Source organism: Camelus ferus, chromosome 7 (assembly GCF_009834535.1).
Source record: "Camelus ferus isolate YT-003-E chromosome 7, BCGSAC_Cfer_1.0, whole genome shotgun sequence".
NCBI lineage: Eukaryota > Metazoa > Chordata > Mammalia > Artiodactyla > Camelidae > Camelus > Camelus ferus.
This window is the reverse complement of record NC_045702.1, coordinates 26,360,657-26,382,502: the sequence shown is the minus strand read 5'-3', so window position 1 is coordinate 26,382,502 and position 21,846 is coordinate 26,360,657. Positions and strand designations below refer to the sequence as shown.

At 41.0% G+C, this 21,846-nt stretch overlaps 1 protein-coding gene and 1 long non-coding RNA gene across 2 annotated transcripts in view; one reads left to right on the top strand and one right to left on the bottom strand.

Annotated features, from left to right (window-relative positions):
• The window catches only part of LOC116664862, an 18,140-nt gene extending 9,782 nt beyond the window's left edge, over window positions 1-8,358 (bottom strand). The window contains exon 1 of the long non-coding RNA XR_004321356.1: window positions 8,225-8,358. This is a non-coding gene — a long non-coding RNA (uncharacterized LOC116664862). The remainder of the gene's footprint in view (window positions 1-8,224) is intronic.
• Window positions 8,185-21,846, top strand: WNT16 (Wnt family member 16). Its single transcript, XM_006192690.2, has 4 exons — window positions 8,185-8,601; window positions 8,792-9,033; window positions 11,041-11,327; window positions 17,974-21,846. The coding sequence occupies exons 1-4, from the start codon at window positions 8,507-8,509 to the stop codon at window positions 18,436-18,438; spliced, it is 1,089 nt and encodes a 362-aa protein (XP_006192752.1). The 5' UTR covers window positions 8,185-8,506; the 3' UTR covers window positions 18,439-21,846.

Here is a 21,846-nt window from a genome sequence, read left to right as displayed (position 1 = left end):
ATTTCTTCAGCATTTTTATGAACATCATATACATTGATATTACAAGATATTTCTCAAATTTAGCCTCCTGATGTTAAGCGGCCTGTTGATTACCTATTTTGTGACTTTATGTCTACATTTCTCAACTTGTATTGACCACTGTAGACCACTCAGCATGCTTCTGGGCCACTTGCCTGAGATGACAATGTGCAAGGGACCATGAATTAATTCTAATGTTACCAAAGAAAACTACAAGCAGAAAAATAAACCAAATAATGTGTTCTAAGATTTTTTAAAAATGGAGGAGGACGATATTATTTAGAGACACTGTGACCCGGGGGAAATCATCTCTGTGCTCCTCTGGGTTAATGTGTACAATCGAAGATGTTTTATCAGGGCTTCCAAGTGCACGGGCGGCTAGTGCCACAAGGGGCATGGCTGTGCCCTCTACAAACCACTCCCCGCACTGATGCTACTTAACACTGTGTGGCTCGTCTTTTCTCAGACTGCAGTCCCCAGCATTTGTGTCACAGGTATCCAGCCTATAGTTCCGTGAAGGTCCTTCATCTGCCTGCCCACCTATCTTGAGGGCTTGCAACGCTATGTTTTATAGTAGGTAGCAGACTGATTAACTTGTTCTCTGTACCCAAGGAGGTGAAAGCATCCTTCAACATTTCTGTAGTCTCATTTCTTTCTTCTATGGCGAGGAAATCTGTACTCTATTTCCCACCTCATTGGTTACTCCTCCCCAGCAGAGAAAGAGTGGCCAGTCCACTGGTCCCTGTCACCCGTGGGTACCTCCCAAGCAAGATGGCCCCACCTCCCCCTTTTCATAAGCCTGGGCATCTTCGGGCAGAGGGAGCTGTCCTGTCCACTTCCATGGCCTCATGCCTGCCTCTTCTCTCAGGTCCAGCTTCTCAGCATGAGGCTGGGTGGGTATCTTGGATCAGCTTTGCTGTCTTTAGTTCCGGGGTAGGAATAGAGAACTTCACTTTGCATAATCCAGCTCGCCTAGGAAGCCTTCCACTGAATAAACCTGATACTTTGCCCAAACTGGTTCAGTTCTCTGTGTGCATGCTTTATTCATCAGAACCCCTGGGGCAGGGAGGGGAGTGGAGCATCAAGGGTAAGATTCCAGCACTGAACCCCACCCTGGACTGCCAACAATTACTGTAAGATTAAGATATGCTGAAGGCCAAATCAGTTCCTGAAGGGAAACTCCTTTCAGCCGAAGCCTACCATAACTCAGTTAACCTCTGAGGCAAATATTAGTTCTTCCCCAAAACAGCATTAAAAAGTGGCTCCACCGTGTTTGTCTGGTGCTGGTTTCATGAGTGTGCCCTGGGGACTCCAGACAATATGCTGGTGCTAAAGTAGCAACTGGAATCTTTTACCCAGTCGGCTGGACTCAGGCTCTGTTCTGGCATGTGGCCCAGTATATCAGTATCGTGGTTTTTCAGCCCATTTTGGAAGCTGCTTCACTAAGCCATGTGACAACCCCAAAAGTTGGTCTGGCACCAGAAGACTTCATCAGATTGCGAACTCGAGAGCCCTCAAGTCGGCTGTTTTTCTGTTGATGCCTCCCTTCCAGTAATCTGTACCAGAGGGTGGGAGCCCTGCCGTTGGAACACACCTCACACCTTCCACGCCACTTGTGTTTATGTCTCTGAACCCTCGTAAATCTCCTGGGCTCTGAGCACTTGCCTACTCAAATAAAAGCATTCTCTGGAGGAAACTCCAGTAAGAGTGAGTTATTAGCAGAGCTCAACAAACATACCTGGAAGGAGCACATGGCATGGCTACAGGTTTGTCAGAAAGATTTAAGGGTACCAGTTTATTTACTGATTTGAGTACTAGCAGAAACCCAAGCTGTGAACACTCTGCACACAGCCATCTGGTGGTTCCCTTGGAAATTGTGCAAACCATGTGGCAAGTACTAATGCGACGTACTAGATACAAGTCATGGCGAATTTCCAATTGAAAGGTGGCAAATTAGTAGATTATGTCAATGCTGACAGCTCTCAACTTTTTGCTTCATTCATTCTAGCATGAGAGATGCCTTGTCTGATAAAACAACCACACAAACAACACAGGACCCTTACTACTCACTCAGCCCTGTCCTAGGCATTGGCAGGGGGACTGCAAAAGAATTACTCCTATTCTTTGGTTTGAAGAGATTTATAATCAAATTGGTGACTGGCAATTAAAGCCCGTTAAACCATCAGAAAGCAAAAGTAAGTTAAATGAAACATTTTCTGATTGGTACCTCAGATGATGTAGAAATTAGACAGAGAGAGAGACGTTCATATAATTAACTATGAAAGGCTTCCTGAAGTGGTGGGACCTAAAAATGATGGGCTTGGGTAAGTAGAAAAGAAAGGAGAAAAAATTCTAGGCATGGAGGCAGGGATTCTCAAGAAATTGAAATAGAAACATGCAGATCTGGCTTGTGGAAAAGGGGGGGAAGAAACTGAGCTGCCTGCGGCGAGTGAGTGTGAGGAAATGGAGGGAACGGCATCAAAAATGACAGCGATGGGCAAATCCTGAATGAAGGATTTTAGAAGTCCAACCAAAAGGCTTAAAACTTAAGTAGGAGTAAATGAGAAATCATTACAGGTTTCAGTCGGGAAAGTGAAAAAAAGAATTAAGGTCAAATTTAAGTGTGAAGATGGGTAGTCCCTAGACGGGCGACTGCTGCTTGACCAGACTTAACAAACCCCCTTTCAGCACTCTACCCGCCCGTCGTGAGGACGGCAGGCAGTGGTTAAACATATGAACAGCAAGCTTGAATACAAAATCAGCTGCAGCCTGTGCTGATTTTTGACTTTTTTTTTTTTTTTTACTGAAGTATAGTTGATTTACAATGTTTTGTTAATTTCTGGTATACAGCATAGTGATTCAGTTTTACATATACTTATATATCCTTTTTCATATTCTTTTTCATTATAGGTTATTATACTCAATAGAGTTCCCTGTGCTCTACAGTGGGTCCTTATTGTTTATCTGTTTTACATACAGTGGTGTGTATCTGTTAATCCCAAATTCCTAATTTATCCTCCCTCCTTTGGTAACTATAAGTTTGTTTTCTATGTCTGTGAGTCTGTTTTGTTCCACTAACATTTCTGACAGCAGAATATTTTTATTGTATCACAACAATTAAATGTAATTATGCAGACCAGCAGTTAGAATAAGAGACACAGTTAATTCTTTCTAGATGACTTTTCCCTCTAAATTTGCTCCCTTGAAGTTTGAGATTGCTCAATTTTAGTAAAAAACCAGACATCCTAGTGATCTCTCCATAAATAGCACTTAAAAGAAAATGAAAGTCTGGATTTTTGAAGTTGTTTTCTTGATAGCTTGTTAAAATTAGTAATAATTCATTAATTGGGTTGTTTTGTCTTACAGAATTTAGAAAAAAAATTTTGAAAAGGGGTGCGGAGAAATTCAACTTTCTCCATGTATTTTTTGACAAATAGCGACCACTCTTAATTGTCAAGGATTGTGTTTTACTTTTATTCCTTCATTCCGAAAAGACTCCATAATCAGCACAAATACCACTAGAGAGAAGCCACTTCCTATTAACACTTAATGAGGTTTCTTCTGTCTTAATTTCTAGGGCAAGTAAACAAACAACAATCACTTTCACTGTTGTGAAAATCTGAAGAGCCAGACAGCATCCTTCTCCAACTGCTGCTCCTTCTGGTTGTATCACTGGTGTCCCCTCTGCTGCTCCAAGTAGGGCTTTTCAGGCCACCAAAGGACAGCAGGACATCCAGGATGCCATTCTCCACCCCCTCCTGAGAGCCAGTGGTCACAAGCCTGTGCTCTGTTCCACACTGGTAGCATCCAGGTGGAATTTAAAATAGAATGGATGAGGACCCAGTTATGTGAAAAGTCACCTCTGGTCTTCTGTTCCATCACGGCAGTTAAGACCAGCTGCGGGGCTTCTGGTATCAGTTTCCAGCACATAAGTCTTTGTGATCTGTAGCAGAAATTCTTACAACAGGGCCCTTAGAAGTCTCGTCCTCTGATGGGCTGCCAAAGGCCGACTCCAAGGCGTATCTGTGCAGGCAGAATTTTTGCTGAGTTTCCCAGGGACTGAGAGAAAACTACCAGAAGGAGCAGCCTCCCCTGGCTTCTACAACTAATAATCTACAATTTTCCTGGGTAGGAGGTGGGATTTATTCCTGGCCAGCTACTTATCTTGGTTCAACTGGCCCAGCTGGTCAGAGATGACCAAGATCAGAGATTCGGTCTCTCAAAAGAGCTTCCTTGAGGGAAATGAATAGCTCCTCTGGCTCTCCCTCCTAAATCCCCCTTTCCAGGATGTAGCTCAAAATACCTTACTCCTGCTAGGAAAACAAGTTCAAGAACCCTCATTGCAGGATCAAGGAGCTAAGATGCTTCAGTAATCTGTGCAAACTTCTTGGAGTCACATCTTGCTTCACTGAACAGCGTTAATCAAATTCTAAGAAGCTGGACTCAGATCATGAGATGGTATAATATCAGCTCCCATTTTAGGAACAATTAATATTATGATCTTTACAACACGTTTTAGATAATGGTCTCCTGAAATTTAGAAAGCTTGCAGAGCACAGTAAGTACCAGATTACGTTCTAATGGCCAGTTCATATTTTCTTCTCTATCCAATTACAAAGCCAAAAATAATGAGGCTCTTGCTTGCTGGGAAAGAAATAAACAATTTGAAATGGGTAGTTGTGTGCGTGTTTGGATTTGACCCATCATTTACTTTCTTCTTCAACTCTAAATAGAGAGCACAACCCTTACTAATGATAGTAGAAATGAACCACTTCAAATTAAAAGATGCACATTAGATTATGAAGGAGCCCCCCACTTTCATATTCCAGGATAAAGAAGATATCTGCAACTTCTTATTTCATCTTCTAAATAAAATTTCATGTGACCTGAGAAGATTATAATATATTTTAAAACTCAACCATCTTAAAATATTTCTGCAAGTAAAATAATTCATTTTAATTGAAACCCAGAAGCAAAAGTGGCACTGAAGATACAAGATAGGGGTGAAAAAAACTCTAGCCTGTGCTCCCCTAAGAACTAGGGCCCCTCTCTCACGTAGACAAACCCAGTGGCTAAGGTTTCCTCCTCCTAGGAGTGCAAATTCACTAGCAAATGCAGTCCCCTAGCCCATCACATACATGTACCCAACCACACATAACCACATGTACCACTTCCCTCCCTCTGGCCCTATGGGAACTCCAGTAAGAGATTCAGATCTGAAAGAGAGCTTTTGATCATTTGACACGTGAGAAAACTGAGGATCAAAATGGAAATTGATTGCCCGAGATGATAACCTGCTGACTGGAAGCCCAGTCACCCAACTCAGCCTGGAGTCCTTTCCCCTGGTCCGCCCAGCCCACGAAACCAGACAGCAAAGAATGTGGAAACAGGGGGCATCCAGGAAGCCCGCCATCGGCCCCTGAGAGCCCCGACTGCAGGGAGAACCCCTCAGGAGACCCACCCGTGCGGTTTTTGTTTATCTTCAGAGAACAGACCAACTCCTTCCACAGAGAGATCTGTGAACTGTGATGTAAAGATCCAAGGGACACAAAGAGAAATGTAGACCTTGAGGGCCAGGGGCCTGGGATTTGGTCAGGGGGAAAAAAAAAAGACCTTTTAAATTAGGTTCTGCAGCAGCACGTTGTAGTAGAAAGAACAAGGCCTCCAAAATAATAAGATGGAGTTTTGACTCTACTACATTCTAGCTGAGTGACTTTGAGCAAGTTTCTCAATCTCTTCAAATTTCTTTCTTTATCTATAAAATGAGTACCCATTTGGGAGGGGGTTGAATCTTTGTGTGGAGAGACAATAGAGTCAGACAGAGAGACAGTAAGAGACAGAACGCTAGGGGAGTGGGGCACATAGGCTCTCAATACCTTAAGTTCACAACACCTGACACAAAACAGGTACCCCAGTGTCTGCTCATCGAATGATAATCCTTCAGCTGGACCCACTCCTGGAAGTAAGTCTCCTTTGCTTTAGAGGTATGACCACAATGACCCCCTAAGGCCCTAGACCATACAGAAGAGACACAGGACCACTCGGGGCCTGAAACTGTGTCTTGGATTTGAAAACAGTTGACCCAGTGGTTTTAGACTCTAAGAACAGAACACTGAGTGCCCCTTTAAAGGTTTATCTGGATGCCCCAGGCGATGGTTGAGCCTTAGACTAACAACAAAGGCAACATTCAAGTGACCTCCCACCCCCATCCCAAACTAGATTAAGTAATCCTCGAGGGTGTGTTCCCTGCACACCATACTCCCCCTGGCTGTGGTTACCTGCCCCTTTGTCTGTCTTATTAGCTGGGCTGTGAACTCCACTGCCATTGAGCTCAGTGCTAACCTCACTTTTAACCCATAATAGAGGCTCAGTATATCATCCTAAAGGAAAAAAAATAAAATCCAGCAACTTCCTTAAAACATCTACCATCGTTGGCTTGAAAATCAACCTAAGTCTTCATGTTCTCCACTCCCCCAGCGCCTCCCCAGTTCCCTTGTGGAGGAAGCCACTTCTCTAGTTTCACCATTGAGGCCGCTTAGGTTTCTGCTTGGGATGTTCCTCGCCATGTTAAAATGTTCAGTAATTGTGTTCAAAACTGGCATCTCATATGCTGGGCCCCATGGCAGGGGTACAGCGGGGAGCGCTCCGTGATCCCTCCTGGAGAGGCTCACAGAATAAAGGGAGCTTGGATGAAGGCTCTGATTTTCAGAGAGGCCACTAGCCATTAGCCAAAATATTTCTGGATCAGTAACTACACCCTATCATCAACTTGACTCTCTAAAAATTACAATGTGGCTTTAGGACCTGGTACATAGTGTTCACTCAATAAATATTTGTTGGATAAAGAAATGAATGGGATAGGATGGGGATTTCAGGGAGCTTTTACTGCTCTGAGCCGATATAGGAGATATGCAGCAAATAAAATCCTTTATTTGAGGATAAAACAAATAACATAAGTCTTAAATTTCGGTAAGTCTGGATTTCAGAGCCCACAAAGCTGGTATTCTCACCCTGAGAATCTGCTAACACTTGTGAAGTCCTCTGAGGAGAACTCTCAGAAACATTTTCCGGCACCACTTAGGTGAGACAGGGTTTTAAGCATGGCCCACCTGCCTTCAGAGTTCTCCCAAGAGAGCTTCTGGAAAACCCTGGTTTACTAACCTTCCTAAACTGCCAGGTAGCAGAACATTCTCCTGCTTCCAAACTCTTTGGCTCTTAAGAGTATCTCACTGGACTCTATACTTTCCCTTAGTGATAATCTTGAATTATTTTGTTTTAGACTTGTCTCCTTGGCTGGTTTGTGCCCTAAAGGGAAGGGATCTTGTCTTTATAAATTCCCACAGTACTGGACACACAGTAGGTTTTTCATAAGTAAATTTTTAAAATTTGTCTTCGGTGTGTAGCCCTGTCCAAGGTCTCCAAGAAAGACATAATGTGGATCGCAGAGAAGGCTAGTTTCACCTCTCTCTCTCACATTCTTTCTCTTCCCTCTCTCTTCTGACAGTGCTCTCAAGGACTGCAGAAAATAAGACAAACCCAGAAAACGAAAAAAAAAAAAAAATCACATAATACAATTTAAACATGGTAGATGAGATGCTAGCCTGGAATCGTCCCTTTCCAAAAAAGTAAATGTCTGCACAGATGATGGCGATCGCAACCTTTGCAGTATTTCACCCATTCTATAAAGTCTCCAGACACGTTGAGACCTCAAACAGGGTGTTGAAAGGTCAATTTGTTTGGTACCAACTCTGACTCAAAAAGATTATTCTCCTGTGAGGAGACGGAGAGGAAAGAAACAGGCAGCGAGATTTTCCAGCCACTCCACCCAGATTACTCCAGATGCGACCAGAGTGGGTGGAACTCAAACATCGCCCATTCAACCCACGCCTTCACTCAGGGCTGCTAAGGGAGAAGCACCCCTATCATTCTCTGGGTTGAATCAATACCCCTCTGGCAGAGACCCGCTCTCAGAAGCCAGTGACAGGAGGAAAGGTCAGGGGCAGGATCCGGGCGCGCAGTCCGGGTGCAGCTGGCCCTAGCGCCCCCCGCAGAGCCCGCTCTCAGCCAATGGGAGCCCGAGGTCCCGGGATGATGAGATGCGGGGCCGCCGCTGGGCCAATCAGGCTCCAGGCGCGGCCAAGGGGAGGAGATGGGAGGAGAGTCCAGGGGCGATGGAGACAGAGCTACATCAACAGAAGTTTCTCACCTTGGAATGCGAGGGACGCTCCCGCATCCCCTGCACCTCTCCAACTCGGCGTTGTAGGAGGGCCCCAAACTACTTTCTCCACCTCCTCACCCTACTCCCTGCAAGCGAGGAGAAGGCAGCTGAGAGCCCCTACCACGGCTGGCCTTCTTTTCACGTTGTCTGCGGGGAGAAAGGGTGCAAGGAACAGCTTGGTGCTGGGGAACTGACCTCTGGTCTGGTGGGCTTCTGGCTGGGGAGGGCCGAAGAGGAGTGGCTGTGGCTGGGGGACTCCATGCGGGGGCCATGGACAGAGCCGCGCTCCTGGGACTGTCCCGCCTGTGCGCGCTGTGGGCAGCCCTGCTCGCGCTGTTCCCTTGCGGAGCCCAGGGAAACTGGATGTGAGTATAGCGGCAGCAGGGGCGCACGGGGTTTGTGGCAAAAGGGGTGCCCAGCCTCAGAGAACTTTCAGCTGAAGCAGAGAAGGAGAGGCGGGGACCCTAGGGCCGTGACCTAATTTTCGGGTAAACATCTGGGACTGGGGAAGAGGGCAGGGCAGCGGCTTACGCTAGGGGAGGCCGTGTCTTACAGGTGGTTGGGCATTGCCTCCTTTGGGGTCCCGGAGAAGCTGGGTTGCGCCAACTTGCCGCTGAACAGCCGCCAGAAGGAACTGTGCAAGAAGAAACCGTACCTGCTGCCGAGCATCCGCGAGGGCGCCCGGCTGGGTATTCAGGAGTGCAGGAGCCAGTTCAAACACGAGAGATGGAACTGCCTGGTGACCGTCACCGCCCAGCCTGGCACCAGCCCTCTCTTTGGCTACGAGCTGAGCAGCGGTGAGTCCCGGGACCGTGGGGGCTGGCGCAGGACGAAGGGGGACAAGTCCTTCAATTCTTGTGAAGAAAGAGTGCTTGCGAGGTCCCGTCTTTCTCTAAGTCCCCAAAGAGGTCCTTTAGTGGAAGGGAATTAGGGAGGACGGAAGTCAGACCCGGGTGCAGGTGCGCTCCTGGAGGGGTGACTCCCCAGGTCCAGAGCAAGGAGCGTGGAGCTGTAGCTCTTCCTCCCCTCCTTCCCGCGGCGCCGGGCTGGAGTTGGAGAAAAACTCTGACACTCCACCCCGCCGACCCCTAGGACCCCGTAGCGCCCCCCCACGTGGGTGACCAGCTGGAGAAACATGATGTCGGCAGCAGGGAATGCCGCTGCTGCATCTGCTTTGATTTAAGCAGCTCTGCTGCGCACCGAGCCCTGGACAAGTGGCTAATTGCAGTGAAGCCCCACGTTGGTTGGCTCCTCGGAGCACCGGGTAGACGGAATAATGGCGATTTTAAAGGGATTGTCCTGAACAGCCTCACGTGAGGCTGACTCGAGCACGACTGCTTTGCTTCTCCCCTCTGTTCTTGTGCTTCTGTCTTGTCTCTCCTATGCGCATACTCGCGGCGCGGGAAGCTGCTGTAAAACAAAGTTCCACCTCCACGTGCCTAGCGACTCGGTGAGGATGAAGGTAGAGAGATATCAGCAGATTCAAAGAATTTCAGGACCTTGGCGTTGAAAGATTCGTTGTTGTTTCTCACTTTCATTTCCGTACACCCTCCACCTTTGACCCTTCCCCACGGGGTCCGTCCACTCACCGCCGCCAAGGCATCGCTTTTGCCCCGCTGCGCTTTGGCCGGCACACCCTTCCGAAAGAGTCCTGACTCCCTGCAGGACAGAAAAAAAGAAAGGAAGGAAGGAAGGAAGGAAGGAAGGAAGGAAGGAAGGAAGGAAGGAAGGAAGGAAGGAAGGAAGGAAGGAAGGAAGGAAGGAAGGAAGGGAGGGAGGGATGAAGGAAGGAAGGAAGGAAGGAAGGAAGGAAGGAAGAAAGAAAGAAAGAAAGAAAGAAAGAAAGAAAGAAAGAAAGAAAGAAAGAAAGAAAGAAAGAAAGAAAGAAAGAAAAAGAGGATGTGTTGTTCACAGTTGCTGAAATGCAAAGGCATCAGCTGTTGAAAAGCTCTATTGGATAACGGCCTAATAAGGTTTCTACTCCAATTTAAGCATCTCCAAAGGAAAAAAAAGATGCCTGCTGAGTGCCTTCTAGTCCATTTTATTAATGTTTTAATAGGGCTTTAATTTTCAAAGATTCTAGCTCAAACTCTTGCAGGTGTGCTAAATCCATATTCAATAGTTTTCTGTAACAATTCTTTTTTCTCTGATGACATTTCAATTATCTTTCATTGTCTTTAATACTGTCAGGATATAATACGGTATATAGGAATATATATAGTATTTAATTTGCATATTAATATTGTTATTCACATTATCCTAAAACAACCCATCTTTGATGTGAAAGTAAACTGTAACAATTATCTCCTAATTGCTTTGGTCTTGGCATAATTTTAACTTGCATTCTGACATGTATTCTTTATACAAACAAAAGTCACATCAAGTTTTTCAGCTTGTGTTTTGCGACAACATATTTTAAATTTAAAGAGAAAGGTAAGGCAGTTGGGCATTGGTATCCATGCAAGGGATTTTAAATTCAATGTGCATTTACCAGACTTCTGTTGTCTATTAAGTGCTGAGCTGGGTGCTAACATACACTTCAAATTTTAAAAATGAACGTGTGATTTTAAGGTATGAGGAAAATTTATGACATAGGAAAAGCATACTGAAAATCAAAGTTGCTTTTTTTTTAAAAGGTAAGAACAATATGAAATTGTCCTTTCAAAATATGTACTCATTAAAGCATCCGTTGTAGGCAACTGAAAAATTGCTTCCCTGATAAGAGGACAAGTAGGAGGCTCTGTTATGAACATAAACAGAGAATGGTATGGCTCTTCCATTTAGCAACTTATGTTTTGTTCTAGGCACCAAGGAGACTGCATTTATTTATGCCGTGATGGCCGCAGGCCTGGTTCATTCTGTGACCAGGTCATGCAGTGCAGGCAACATGACCGAGTGTTCCTGTGACACCACCTTGCAGAACGGCGGCTCGGCGAGTGAAGGCTGGCACTGGGGGGGCTGCTCTGATGATGTCCAGTATGGCATGTGGTTCAGCAGAAAGTTCCTAGATTTCCCCATCAGAAACACCACCGGAAAAGAAAGAAAAGTACTATTAGCAATGAACCTACATAACAATGAAGCTGGAAGGCAGGTATGTATTAGAAAACGGAATAGAAATCCAGTTTCTTTAAGTAAATAGCACTAGGATTACACTTCTGGATCAATCTGTGAGGCCAAATGGTTTAAAAAACAAACACTGGCAGTCTGGAAATGTATATGTGAAGTTGTATATGTGTGTGCTTATTATATAAGTGCAAATATACATATATATTCTTTCATAAGCCTGTACTAACCACATTGATTTAGTTTAAATTTTCAACTGATGGAAGTTGAATCATAGATGTATCTGTGGTTGTATATTTCATGTGCCTGAAACACCAGTTATAAAATTGGATGTATAAGTGCCTGTTGGGTCATTTGGTTCCACCCGCTTAGCTGCTTAGTTGCAGAGTCAGAACAAGATCTACAGTATCTGCCTTTATAATGGGATTGAGTCAAATTTCATTTCCTCAAATTTGAGTTTTCAGTATTGTTTAAAAATCTATTTTTAGCTGGCAGTGGCAGCTAAAGGAGTTATCAGTTTTGTCCTCAGTTTCTCTAGTGGACATTCTTGAATACATTAGATAACACACAACTCAATATTTTTTGTAAAACAATTTATTTAAGGGAAGTAGTTATTTTATTATAAAGCAATGAAAACTCACTGTAAAAACTGACAAATACAGATAAATGTAAAGAGGCTAGAGATATATTAAATATATAGATATTTTAAAATATAGGTATATTAAAGAATTAGGGAGAGGAAGATTTGAAGAATCACCATCTAGTTAACCTCTTATGAATTTACTCCACTTCTTTATACTGAATTTTCTTAAAACAGAGATTTATAGCTTCATTTAACTTTTATATGTTTCCCTTAATGAATATTGAAGCAGTAAGGTTTGAGTTCTACAGTATAGTTGAATTACTTGGCAATTCATAGTGACTTTCCAAAAACAGTCAAAACCTTTCTTAGGAATATATTTGTTCTATTTTGTAATAATCTTTTCAGGATGAGAATATCACCACATATCCTATATTACTGTAACTATCCAGTAACTTCAAATGGTCCCAAAGTAGTCATTGCAATCTACCACATTCTCCTGCAGTAAATTAAAACGAGTTGCGGTATCTCTCAGGAATATCTAAAGTATATGTTGCATTTGTTTTACATTTTTGGACAGTGAATAAATGGAACCCACTCAGAATAGTTGCAGGTTTCAGCTGGTTTTCTTTACTTAATCACTGTTTAAAATACAAAGAGCGAAAATTCAATGAATATATCACCGACCGTAACACTTCAAATTCAAATTTGAGTATCGATTCAAAATTGAAAATTAGAAAATAGGAAAGTCAAGAGCCATGTAAACTTTTTCACATTTTTGCTTAGAAATTTTAAAAGTTACTGAAGTAATTCTTGCTAACACCACAGTTATGCGCATGTCTCTTCTCCTTGAAGTTTTATATGAAAGAAATTAAACGAGTAAGTTTTTGCTTCAATTTACATAAAATCTAGTAAAGGAATTTTTGTTATTTCTCATATAGTAATGTAAAATAAATTAAATGTAATTAACATATTCTTCAAAACTCTAAAGATAAACTGAAGAAAAACATCAAGTCAAATTAACATATTTAAAAAACAAGAAAGCAATTAAATAAGTGTTTATTATCAGTTTAGACCTTAAATCTCCTTTAGTCATTCTTTAAGTAATTTGGTAGAGATTAAAAAGACCTGAACCAGAAAACAAAATTTGAAATTCACGTTATGATTTATTCTTTTGAATCAAGTTATCCACAAACTTATGAAAAGCCCTGCAGTGTTGTAAAATGTATTTTTATTAGTAATTTTAGGCAGCTATTTAGTTTTATTATGTCTTGTGTGTTTTTTCCAATTAAGTAGCAATATTTGCCTCTGTAAACTATTAACTTTGATCTTCAACTATTACTTATATTCTGATTTATTAAAAACAGAACTATTGAGCATCAATCTTCATACACTGTCTGTTGGCAATAAAACAATCTCCTCACATTACTGAGGTTTTTGCTCTTATTCTGATTATGCAGAAAATAATTCAGCCTGTAGGCATATACACACTATGTAAATTTCAGCATTTTCTCTACTTGAGTCTTTTTTTATTCACATTGGTCTAGATGGAAACTTAAAATATTACAAAATATTACCTGGATATTTTGAGGGTACTAAACTGATGTTTTTGTTGGTCTTTTCTCATGAAGTATTACAATCCAAAACATTTTAATATTTTTCTTTCCACTAGTGGCTAAAAAAAAAAAAAAAAAAAAACCCACTACCACCACCGCAACAACAACAAAGATCAATCAGGTTTCCAAGGTATTATCTAACATGGAAGAACGATCAACTGCATTTTCAATATTGGCAATTAGGATTTTAAGCAAATAGGCATATTCTTCCGAGTAAGGTTCAAGGTCTGCATTCAATTGAGTCGATTTTCCTCGTCTCAAAATCCCAAACTCAAAATGTAGGAACGTGTTCAGAGAAATGTGGGTACTGGCGCTTAGTAGTGCTGTGAGCAGGACAGATGATTTTCAAACCGCTGACCTTAAATACTCTAATTCCCACTTGGTTTCTGACACCATTCCTAAAGTTATGACTCCAAGAATAATGTTGCCGGATGGTGATTGGTTAACAGAGTGATGTGATGTCTTCCAGGGGCAGTACTTCTGGGAATAATATGACTTGGAATATTTATGGCTATTTCTTTTGGTGTGCTTAAAATATTTCCATTCTTCCCATGTCCACCTCATAAACTTTTAAGTCTCCCTACCCCATAATTTGTTTTATGATGAGTAACTCAAAAAAGTGGGATGGGCCCAACCCCAAAATTTCATTGACCTGTTTCAAGAATATTTATAAGTACTTGAACAACACATCAGTGTTTTGCTTTTCAGCAGGTTCAAATATATTTTTGGATCAAAAGGGGCAAAATGAATCCGAGGAATAGAAATTCTATATACAGCCATCCAACCTATGTCACCATTTTCATAAAAACTTAAATAGATCATCTGATAGTTGACAAAATGAAATGTCACAAAATGTTCCAATAACAACTTTTTTTTTGGTCATTTCTGTAAAGTTTGGATAAAGCAATATACTGGAAAACAATCACTGCCTGTTCTGTTACCTCTGAGTCAAAACTGCAGAACCAATCGCTCCTTAGACCACTTCTCAAGCAGTTTCTATTTTCACATTAAGTATTAATGATAAATCTTTTCTATTTCACTCCTTCCAAATTTATCAAACCAAAACTTAGCACAAGGAGCCCAGTAGATTAAATGCTAGGCTCCTAATTGCTCTCCCATAGTTTAAAATATTAAACCCAAATGTGCACATCTGTTTGCAATAGTTAACAAAACATTCCTCTGTTAATATCGTTATAAACCTTAACAACTCAACTAAGTAGAGAAAGGAATTTTCTCATAACCACACACAACTCACTCGCTTGCTATTCTCTTACTTTTCTCGTTAGAAATTGTGCTATCACTGCGGCTCAAAATGGCTACTTGACATTCATTAAGAATCCTAGCTGAAAAACTCCAGGATTTATTATTTTGGAGTGTTCATGCAGTTTTCTTTAATATACTTGTATTTTCCACTTTCATTTTTCTCCTTTCTACCAAAATTATTCTGCTACATAAAAAGACTTTATTTATATCATATATCACCAACTCTCCTTATGCAAGACGAATGTCTTAACCAGGCTATTTATTTTTCTGTAAAATTGGAATAATAAGCAAGTACGTATTCATTGACTACCTACGATATGCAAGGCATTTCTTCCTTCAAAACTAAATTAAGTAAAATAATTTATGAAAATGTGCTCTGAGAAGCACTAAGCTTTGCAGAATCAAACTTTGTGTGTGTGTGTGTGTGTCTGCATGTTATCTCCCCTTGAATTGTGCATCTCACCAAATTCTCCTAGTGGTGATTGCATTGTTTTATTTTATGCCTATTTGTCCAAGTTTCTTCCTTGAGTGTAGCACGGGTATAATCATTTAACTTGCATGTCAAGTTAATGGGATTCTTCTCCTTGGAGGAATCCACTTGTCTTTCTATCCTAGAATATATATATGTGAATAGTATTAACATATATAATAAAAATACTCCTTTTCTTATTGTTAAAGACAGAAATGTAATGAAATTGAAAGATAATAGAATAAAATTTCTTAATATCTTCTCTAGAAAGTTTTGTTAACTCCAGGTATTTAAAAGTTTTTAGTTTTCTATGGCAGGAAAATCTTCCCAACATTCTGATACGAATTCAGCAGGTGATATTCCTGGATATAACATCAGTCTTCTCTGTTATCCTTCAAACCTGTGCAGTAGTGTGTCACTCTTATGGACTAATACTGTTGTGGGCTGAGGAATTAGAGGAAAACCCAGCCACATCACGATCTCCCAATACCATCGACTTCCAGGCAGGAACTCTTTTGTTTAAGATGGTATTTTTTTTATCATGTCCTCCTGATTCAGATAATACCTATAGAGGATGAGTTAAAACTGTTCAAGTCAGCAGGACAAACTAATGAGTGTTCGGTGAGCATCTATTCTTTCCTCCACACTTTGCAAATTGGTAACATCATACATGATGTCTGAACTAGTTAATAAAACAAAAACCTTCTAAGTCAAAAATCTGAGTGAGATGCAGCTTTAAGTCACTAAGTGATGACTGTAATGAACGTAGATGCGGTTTAAACACGTAAACATACATTCTTCGATTTTTGGCTCTCTTTGGACAATTTGTTTCGTTGTTACCTAGCGTTGGTTGAGCTCTCTTCTTCTTACGTCTTTCAGGTACTTAAAATCTGAACAAAAGTAGGTAGTTTTCATTAATTTGAGCATTTATTTGCCTGGTGACATTTTAAAGAATTGAAGGCTGTGACTGTCAAATGCCATAAATCTAACCAAATAAGCTTGTGTGCCATACTTTATAAATTGTTTTCATGTCATTGAAAGATAACTTTTGCCTGAGATAATAAGAAATAGACATAGCTACTCGCTTCTTATTTCCATGAATTCAAAAACAGCACATGTGCTGTATTCTGTAAAGGACAGTGTTTAAATGTTATTCCATTTATTATTTTAAACACAAATAAAAAGTATTGAATATTACACAAATCAATACCATATGCTCTCATTCAAGACTGCGCATATAATAAATTGTTTGAAATATTCTGTCTCATTTAGATAGTCCAGAAACTTTAATTTGTTAGGAAACATAACATTCCACAAACATTGACATGTCAGGTTTGGTACAAAATAGCAAAGTATAAACCCCTTGTCATTTTAGAGTTTTGATAAGAACTGTAAGTGGAATTTAAGCTGTAGGGTTTTCCTTTCTTTGGTGAGATTACACACATGATTTCCAAGCTATGGAATGGGTAGATCCTTTTTTCATTTTACCCAACATGTTGACAGGACATCAACTCTACAGTTAGTCCTGACAATATATTAATCTGTTCTGCCATCCTCTGGGGACTGAAGGAAGTTATGCTGACTAGCCTGGTGTGTAAGAAATTAGAACTCTAAAACTTGAAATCTCTGTATTGGTTTTGCCCCATCTGAAATTTTATCTTAACTCTTTCTTCTTCAGAGAAAGGGGGGGGCATTTATTTAGACCTTAAATGTGTGTCAGGCAGTGGACTCTTACAGATAGATGTATGTAATCTCATTTAATTCCTCAGTCTGAATAGACTAACTCCGCCCTTAGAATTGAAAAATCATAGAAATATTATCCCTTTTCTATGTTAGTATGGTGCTACTGATCCATACAGAATAGGACATATGTTTTGAATTAATTTTCTAGAAATGAGAAAGAATTTGGTGGGAGCAATCACACTCTGCAGCACCCTCTTTTTTTGATCAGTCGGGATTTCTCATATGGTCTATGACCCGGGGTAGCCTGTCTCCCCAACCCCCAGTGAATGTAACTGACTTTTACAGTGATCAAACCTGGGAACCCTCAGTTCAGCAATTTCATCCTTGGATGCCCTTCCAAATCATCCGAGCAGTTTTGTGGAAGTATCATTGCCTGGACCCAACCCAGACCAATTAAATCAGAATCTCAGGGGTTTGAGCATCAGTTATTTGTAAAGTTCCACAGGTCATTTCTATGTTCATACAAGTCACCTGAGGATCTTATTAAAATGCAGATTCTGATCCGGTAGGTTTGGAGCGGGGACCCTGAGATTCTGCATTTCTCACAAGTGATGCTGGTTCTGCTGGTCCCTGAACCACACTCTGAGTAGCAAGGTACTTAAACAAATGATATCGCGAACATGGAGGCATGCATGAACATCCTCTCACACCCAAAATTAAACAAGCGATTAGGAAAAAAAGTAGTTCCCTTTTGTTACCGCAGATAATCTCTAATAACAATGTTAGTCTGGAATGCTACTTTAAAATAGACTCAAAATGGCTCTGCAGTGTCAACAGAAGGACAAAACATTTGAACCCTAAGCAATCTAAAAGATCCTTTATGTCCAAAACCATCGTTTTTTTTAACAAAAACTTATTTTATTTTATTTTTATTGAAGTCTATAACCATTGTTTTTCTACAGGAGGAAACAGACGCAGAGTTAAGTGATTAGGTTGGTTGTGCTTCTGTTGTTGAGTAAAACAATTTGTTAATGATGTTTAACGCGATTCCTGTTGGTTTCAGGCTGTCGCCAAGTTGATGTCTTTAGACTGCCGGTGTCATGGAGTTTCTGGCTCCTGTGCTGTGAAAACATGCTGGAAAACCATGTCTTCTTTTGAAAAAATTGGCCATCTGTTGAAGGATAAATATGAAAACAGTATCCAAATCTCAGACAAAATAAAGAGGAAAATGCACAGAAGAGAAAAAGATCAGAAGAAAATACCGATCCATAAGGATGATCTGCTCTACGTTAATAAGTCTCCCAATTACTGTGTAGAGGATAAGAAACTAGGGATCCCAGGGACTCAAGGCAGAGAGTGCAACCGCACGTCAGAGGGTGCAGATGGCTGCAACCTCCTCTGCTGTGGCCGCGGCTACAACACCCACGTGGTCAGGCACGTGGAGAGATGCGAGTGCAAGTTTATCTGGTGCTGCTACGTCCGCTGCAGGAGGTGTGAAAGCATGACTGATGTCCACACTTGCAAGTGACCACTCCATCCAGCCGTGGGCGAGCGTCCTCAGTGACGAACAACAGGAGAACCCCGAGACGGTGCCTCCCCTGTGCAGGGCTGGGGGATTTGACTCCCCCCTTGGAATTCCCAGATCCTCCAGCCTCTCTCTGTGGTCCCTTTACCTGATGGTTGTCCAATCAATCACACACTGAGCATTCTTGGGATTCTAAAGTTCAAAACATTTGGGTTCATCTTTTGGTGGTTTGGGGAATTTACTGACAGGAGGATAATCTGTCTCCTAAGCAAGAAAGACCAGGAAAGAGCCTTCATGTCGAGAGACCTGGTCCATTCTCAGGATAAGATCCTTGGCCATGGAACTCAGTTATGGAACTCAGTAGCGGTGGGTAGATATTAGTCATTTTTAAAAGACATCTCTTATAGCAGCAAGGAGCAGTAAACATGAATCTCATTTATTCTCTCAGTATTTTTTACGAAGAAATCATACTAAGTGTTTGCTCATAGAAACAGAAGATGTTGACAAGTTTAACAGAAGCGGTGAGTGTCTATTATCCTTTCATTCATTTCAGAAGAAAGGCAATTAAAACGAACCTTCAAAGGTGATACGATGCCCATAAAAATTGTTTGCTAGAGATGTTTAGTGACAAAATGAAAGACGCGAAGTGTAAAAAGTAAACGTATGATTTGGATTTTAAGTGACTTTCAACCAGGAGTATTTATCTAGAAAAATATCAGTAAGATATATAGCAATCTTTGATCTTTGGTTTCACACTTTCATCAGAGACCAGTTTCCACTATTAAAAACTCAGCTCTGAAGTATTTGGGAAGGAAGGGATCCTGAAAGCTTATGAGGAAATTGGTGGTAAAAATATAAAAGGCTTTCATACATTGTAAGGAAAAGCACCCTTTACATGTGTAAAGACAGTGTTTTGTATGCTATTTTGCTAAATTTTTTTTTATATTTTGTAAATACAGTATTTAAGTTATATGATACATCTTGAAACTTAAGATATTTATTGCCAAAGCCCAAGGGCTAAGGCAATAACATTATCTCAGAAATAATATTAGCTTGTTTCCTTTTATACTATTAACGCTGACTTTTTTTATACATTGGGAAAGATGTTCACTGAACAGTTACTTATATGGATGTGTATTTCTTGCCAAAGTGGCAATTTTATATGTTATAGATTAAACTATGCTGCAGAATATTGATAACTATGTGATTTCAGAAGATTAGTTGGATTCTGTTTTTAATTAGTTATGTTTCACTTATAAGGTTATTGTAATAAATTATACAGTAAAAGTCTTAACTGGAAAAAAAAGAATCTAAACTAAAATAATTATTCATTTGTGGATGTGAGAGGCTGGATATTTATTATGTTTTGTGCAATGCTGCATTTCCACATGAATGTTGAATGGTCTTTCTTGTTTTAGTATTCATGCTTGTATACTCATCATATTTTACAAGATTCCTGGCAAAAATTACAGGGCTGTATTTTAATGTAAATGCTATGTTTTTCTAAGAATTGTTAAATATTTCAGTATTCTATAGAAAAAATAGATTTTCTAAGTTCAGGATGGACAAAGAAAGAATATTCTTTTCCTTAACATAAGGTAAAGAAATGTTTACCTGACCCTCAGGTCTCATTCTATTTCCTTTCAATTTTATTTACCAAGGCAGAGCAATAATTTGTGAAAAAGAGCTAACCATGGAAAATGACTCTGATCTAGTATTAAAATCAAGGCTAAGCATTTAACTGTGACCCTTAACATTTAACAAAATCATTCCTTACTGAATGAGAGATTCCAAAATGACAAATGAACACACAGTGTGCTTATTTAAAAGAGAGATTTACCATTCTTTAGCATTCACTGATTAGAACAACCGGAAAGATAGACACTTACTCTTATGCTATTTTTTGAAAAGCATATCTATTCTAGCTGCATTGAAAATAAGCACTCTTTTTTAAAAGATGAAGAGTGTAGTTTCCATTAATGAGCAACTTTTTTTCCTAACAACTAGAAAACTTTCCATGATTATCTTACCAACCATTTGTGAGAATCAGGCAGCCTCTAAATCACAAATACCTGATTAATATTCAGCCTCCTCTCTGACATGCCCGGGCAGGAAATCCCAGCTCCCAAGCTGCTGTGTCTCTGGGTTCTTCTTTGCCTTCTCCCTGGCATCACTGTGGAAGCTATCCTTGAATTTCTCAACTGTTTTATTGGCCGACAACCCAGCTTCTGCCCATTTCCTTCCCACTGTACCATCTGGTACAGGTCCCACCACGGTGCTCCTGGAAATACATGTTCCGGGGCCCAAACGTTTCTTTCTAGTCTAGGCTATTTGCCTGCATTGTTTAGGGCTTCTTACGTTGCAGGCAACAAAAAATGCAACCCCAACTGACAAACATTAGAAGAAATGTATTGACTCAGTAACTGAAAAGTCTAGAGTTATGACTGATTCAGGTGAAGCTTGATCCAAAAGCTCACACTATGTTCCCAGGGCTCAGGTCTCTCCATCTCCTGGCCTCTGCCACGCTGTCTTCTGTTGCAGTCTCCACGGGTCTCTGTGCTAACCCCCAGCACCCCACTCCCAGCTCCAGTCTCTTGGCTTTTCTCAGCAGCATGGCTGCCACAATCTCCTCTAGATCTAACATTCTCCTACCGCTCATTCTAAGGAAAGGGAGAGGTCCCTCTCCTCCTTCTCCTCCCCCTGCCCTACCCCCTACCATTTCCCCTTCCCCCTTCTCCTCCTCCTCTTCCTTCTTCTCCTTTTAAATTTGTTTTTTAATTGTTTGCACAGGCGAGAGGGAAAACTTTTATTTCTCAGAACGCCCGGCAAAGGTCATCACTGGCTCTGATTGGTCACTGTGCCTATCCTGGAGCCAATCACCATGGCCACTGGGGTTTGGACTTGGATGATAAATACAGTGATCATTTTAAAGCAATCAAGAGTCATGCTGGGAAATGGTACTGGAGTTCATTCCAACCAAACCCCCATAGTTTGGGAACAAGAAAGAGGTGAGTCCATTGAGAAAAACCAGGGTGTTATGGTACCACTAAAGGGTCCTCTGTGCCAGACAGTCCTTAGTTCCAGAGATGTGTTTAGGAAACAGCTTTCTGGCATCACATGGGTCAGGCTCACAGCCAGACAATCATTGTGGGTACAAAGTGCCTTGATTTGTTTAAATGTCCTTTACGATGTTAGAAGGGGAGGGGGATTACACTCTAGTGTATTAATTTTCAGTTTAGGAGTTCAACTTTTTTGTAAGCTTGGAACTGCCTGATAGAGGCAATGGTTAGTAGCAATGATGATTATCCTGAAATGAGATCAAGAAAACATATCCAATGGCGTTATCTGTAATCTCTGGATAAGAAGTTGACTAATTAAAGCATTTCCTTGATAGTTATACTTTACACAACA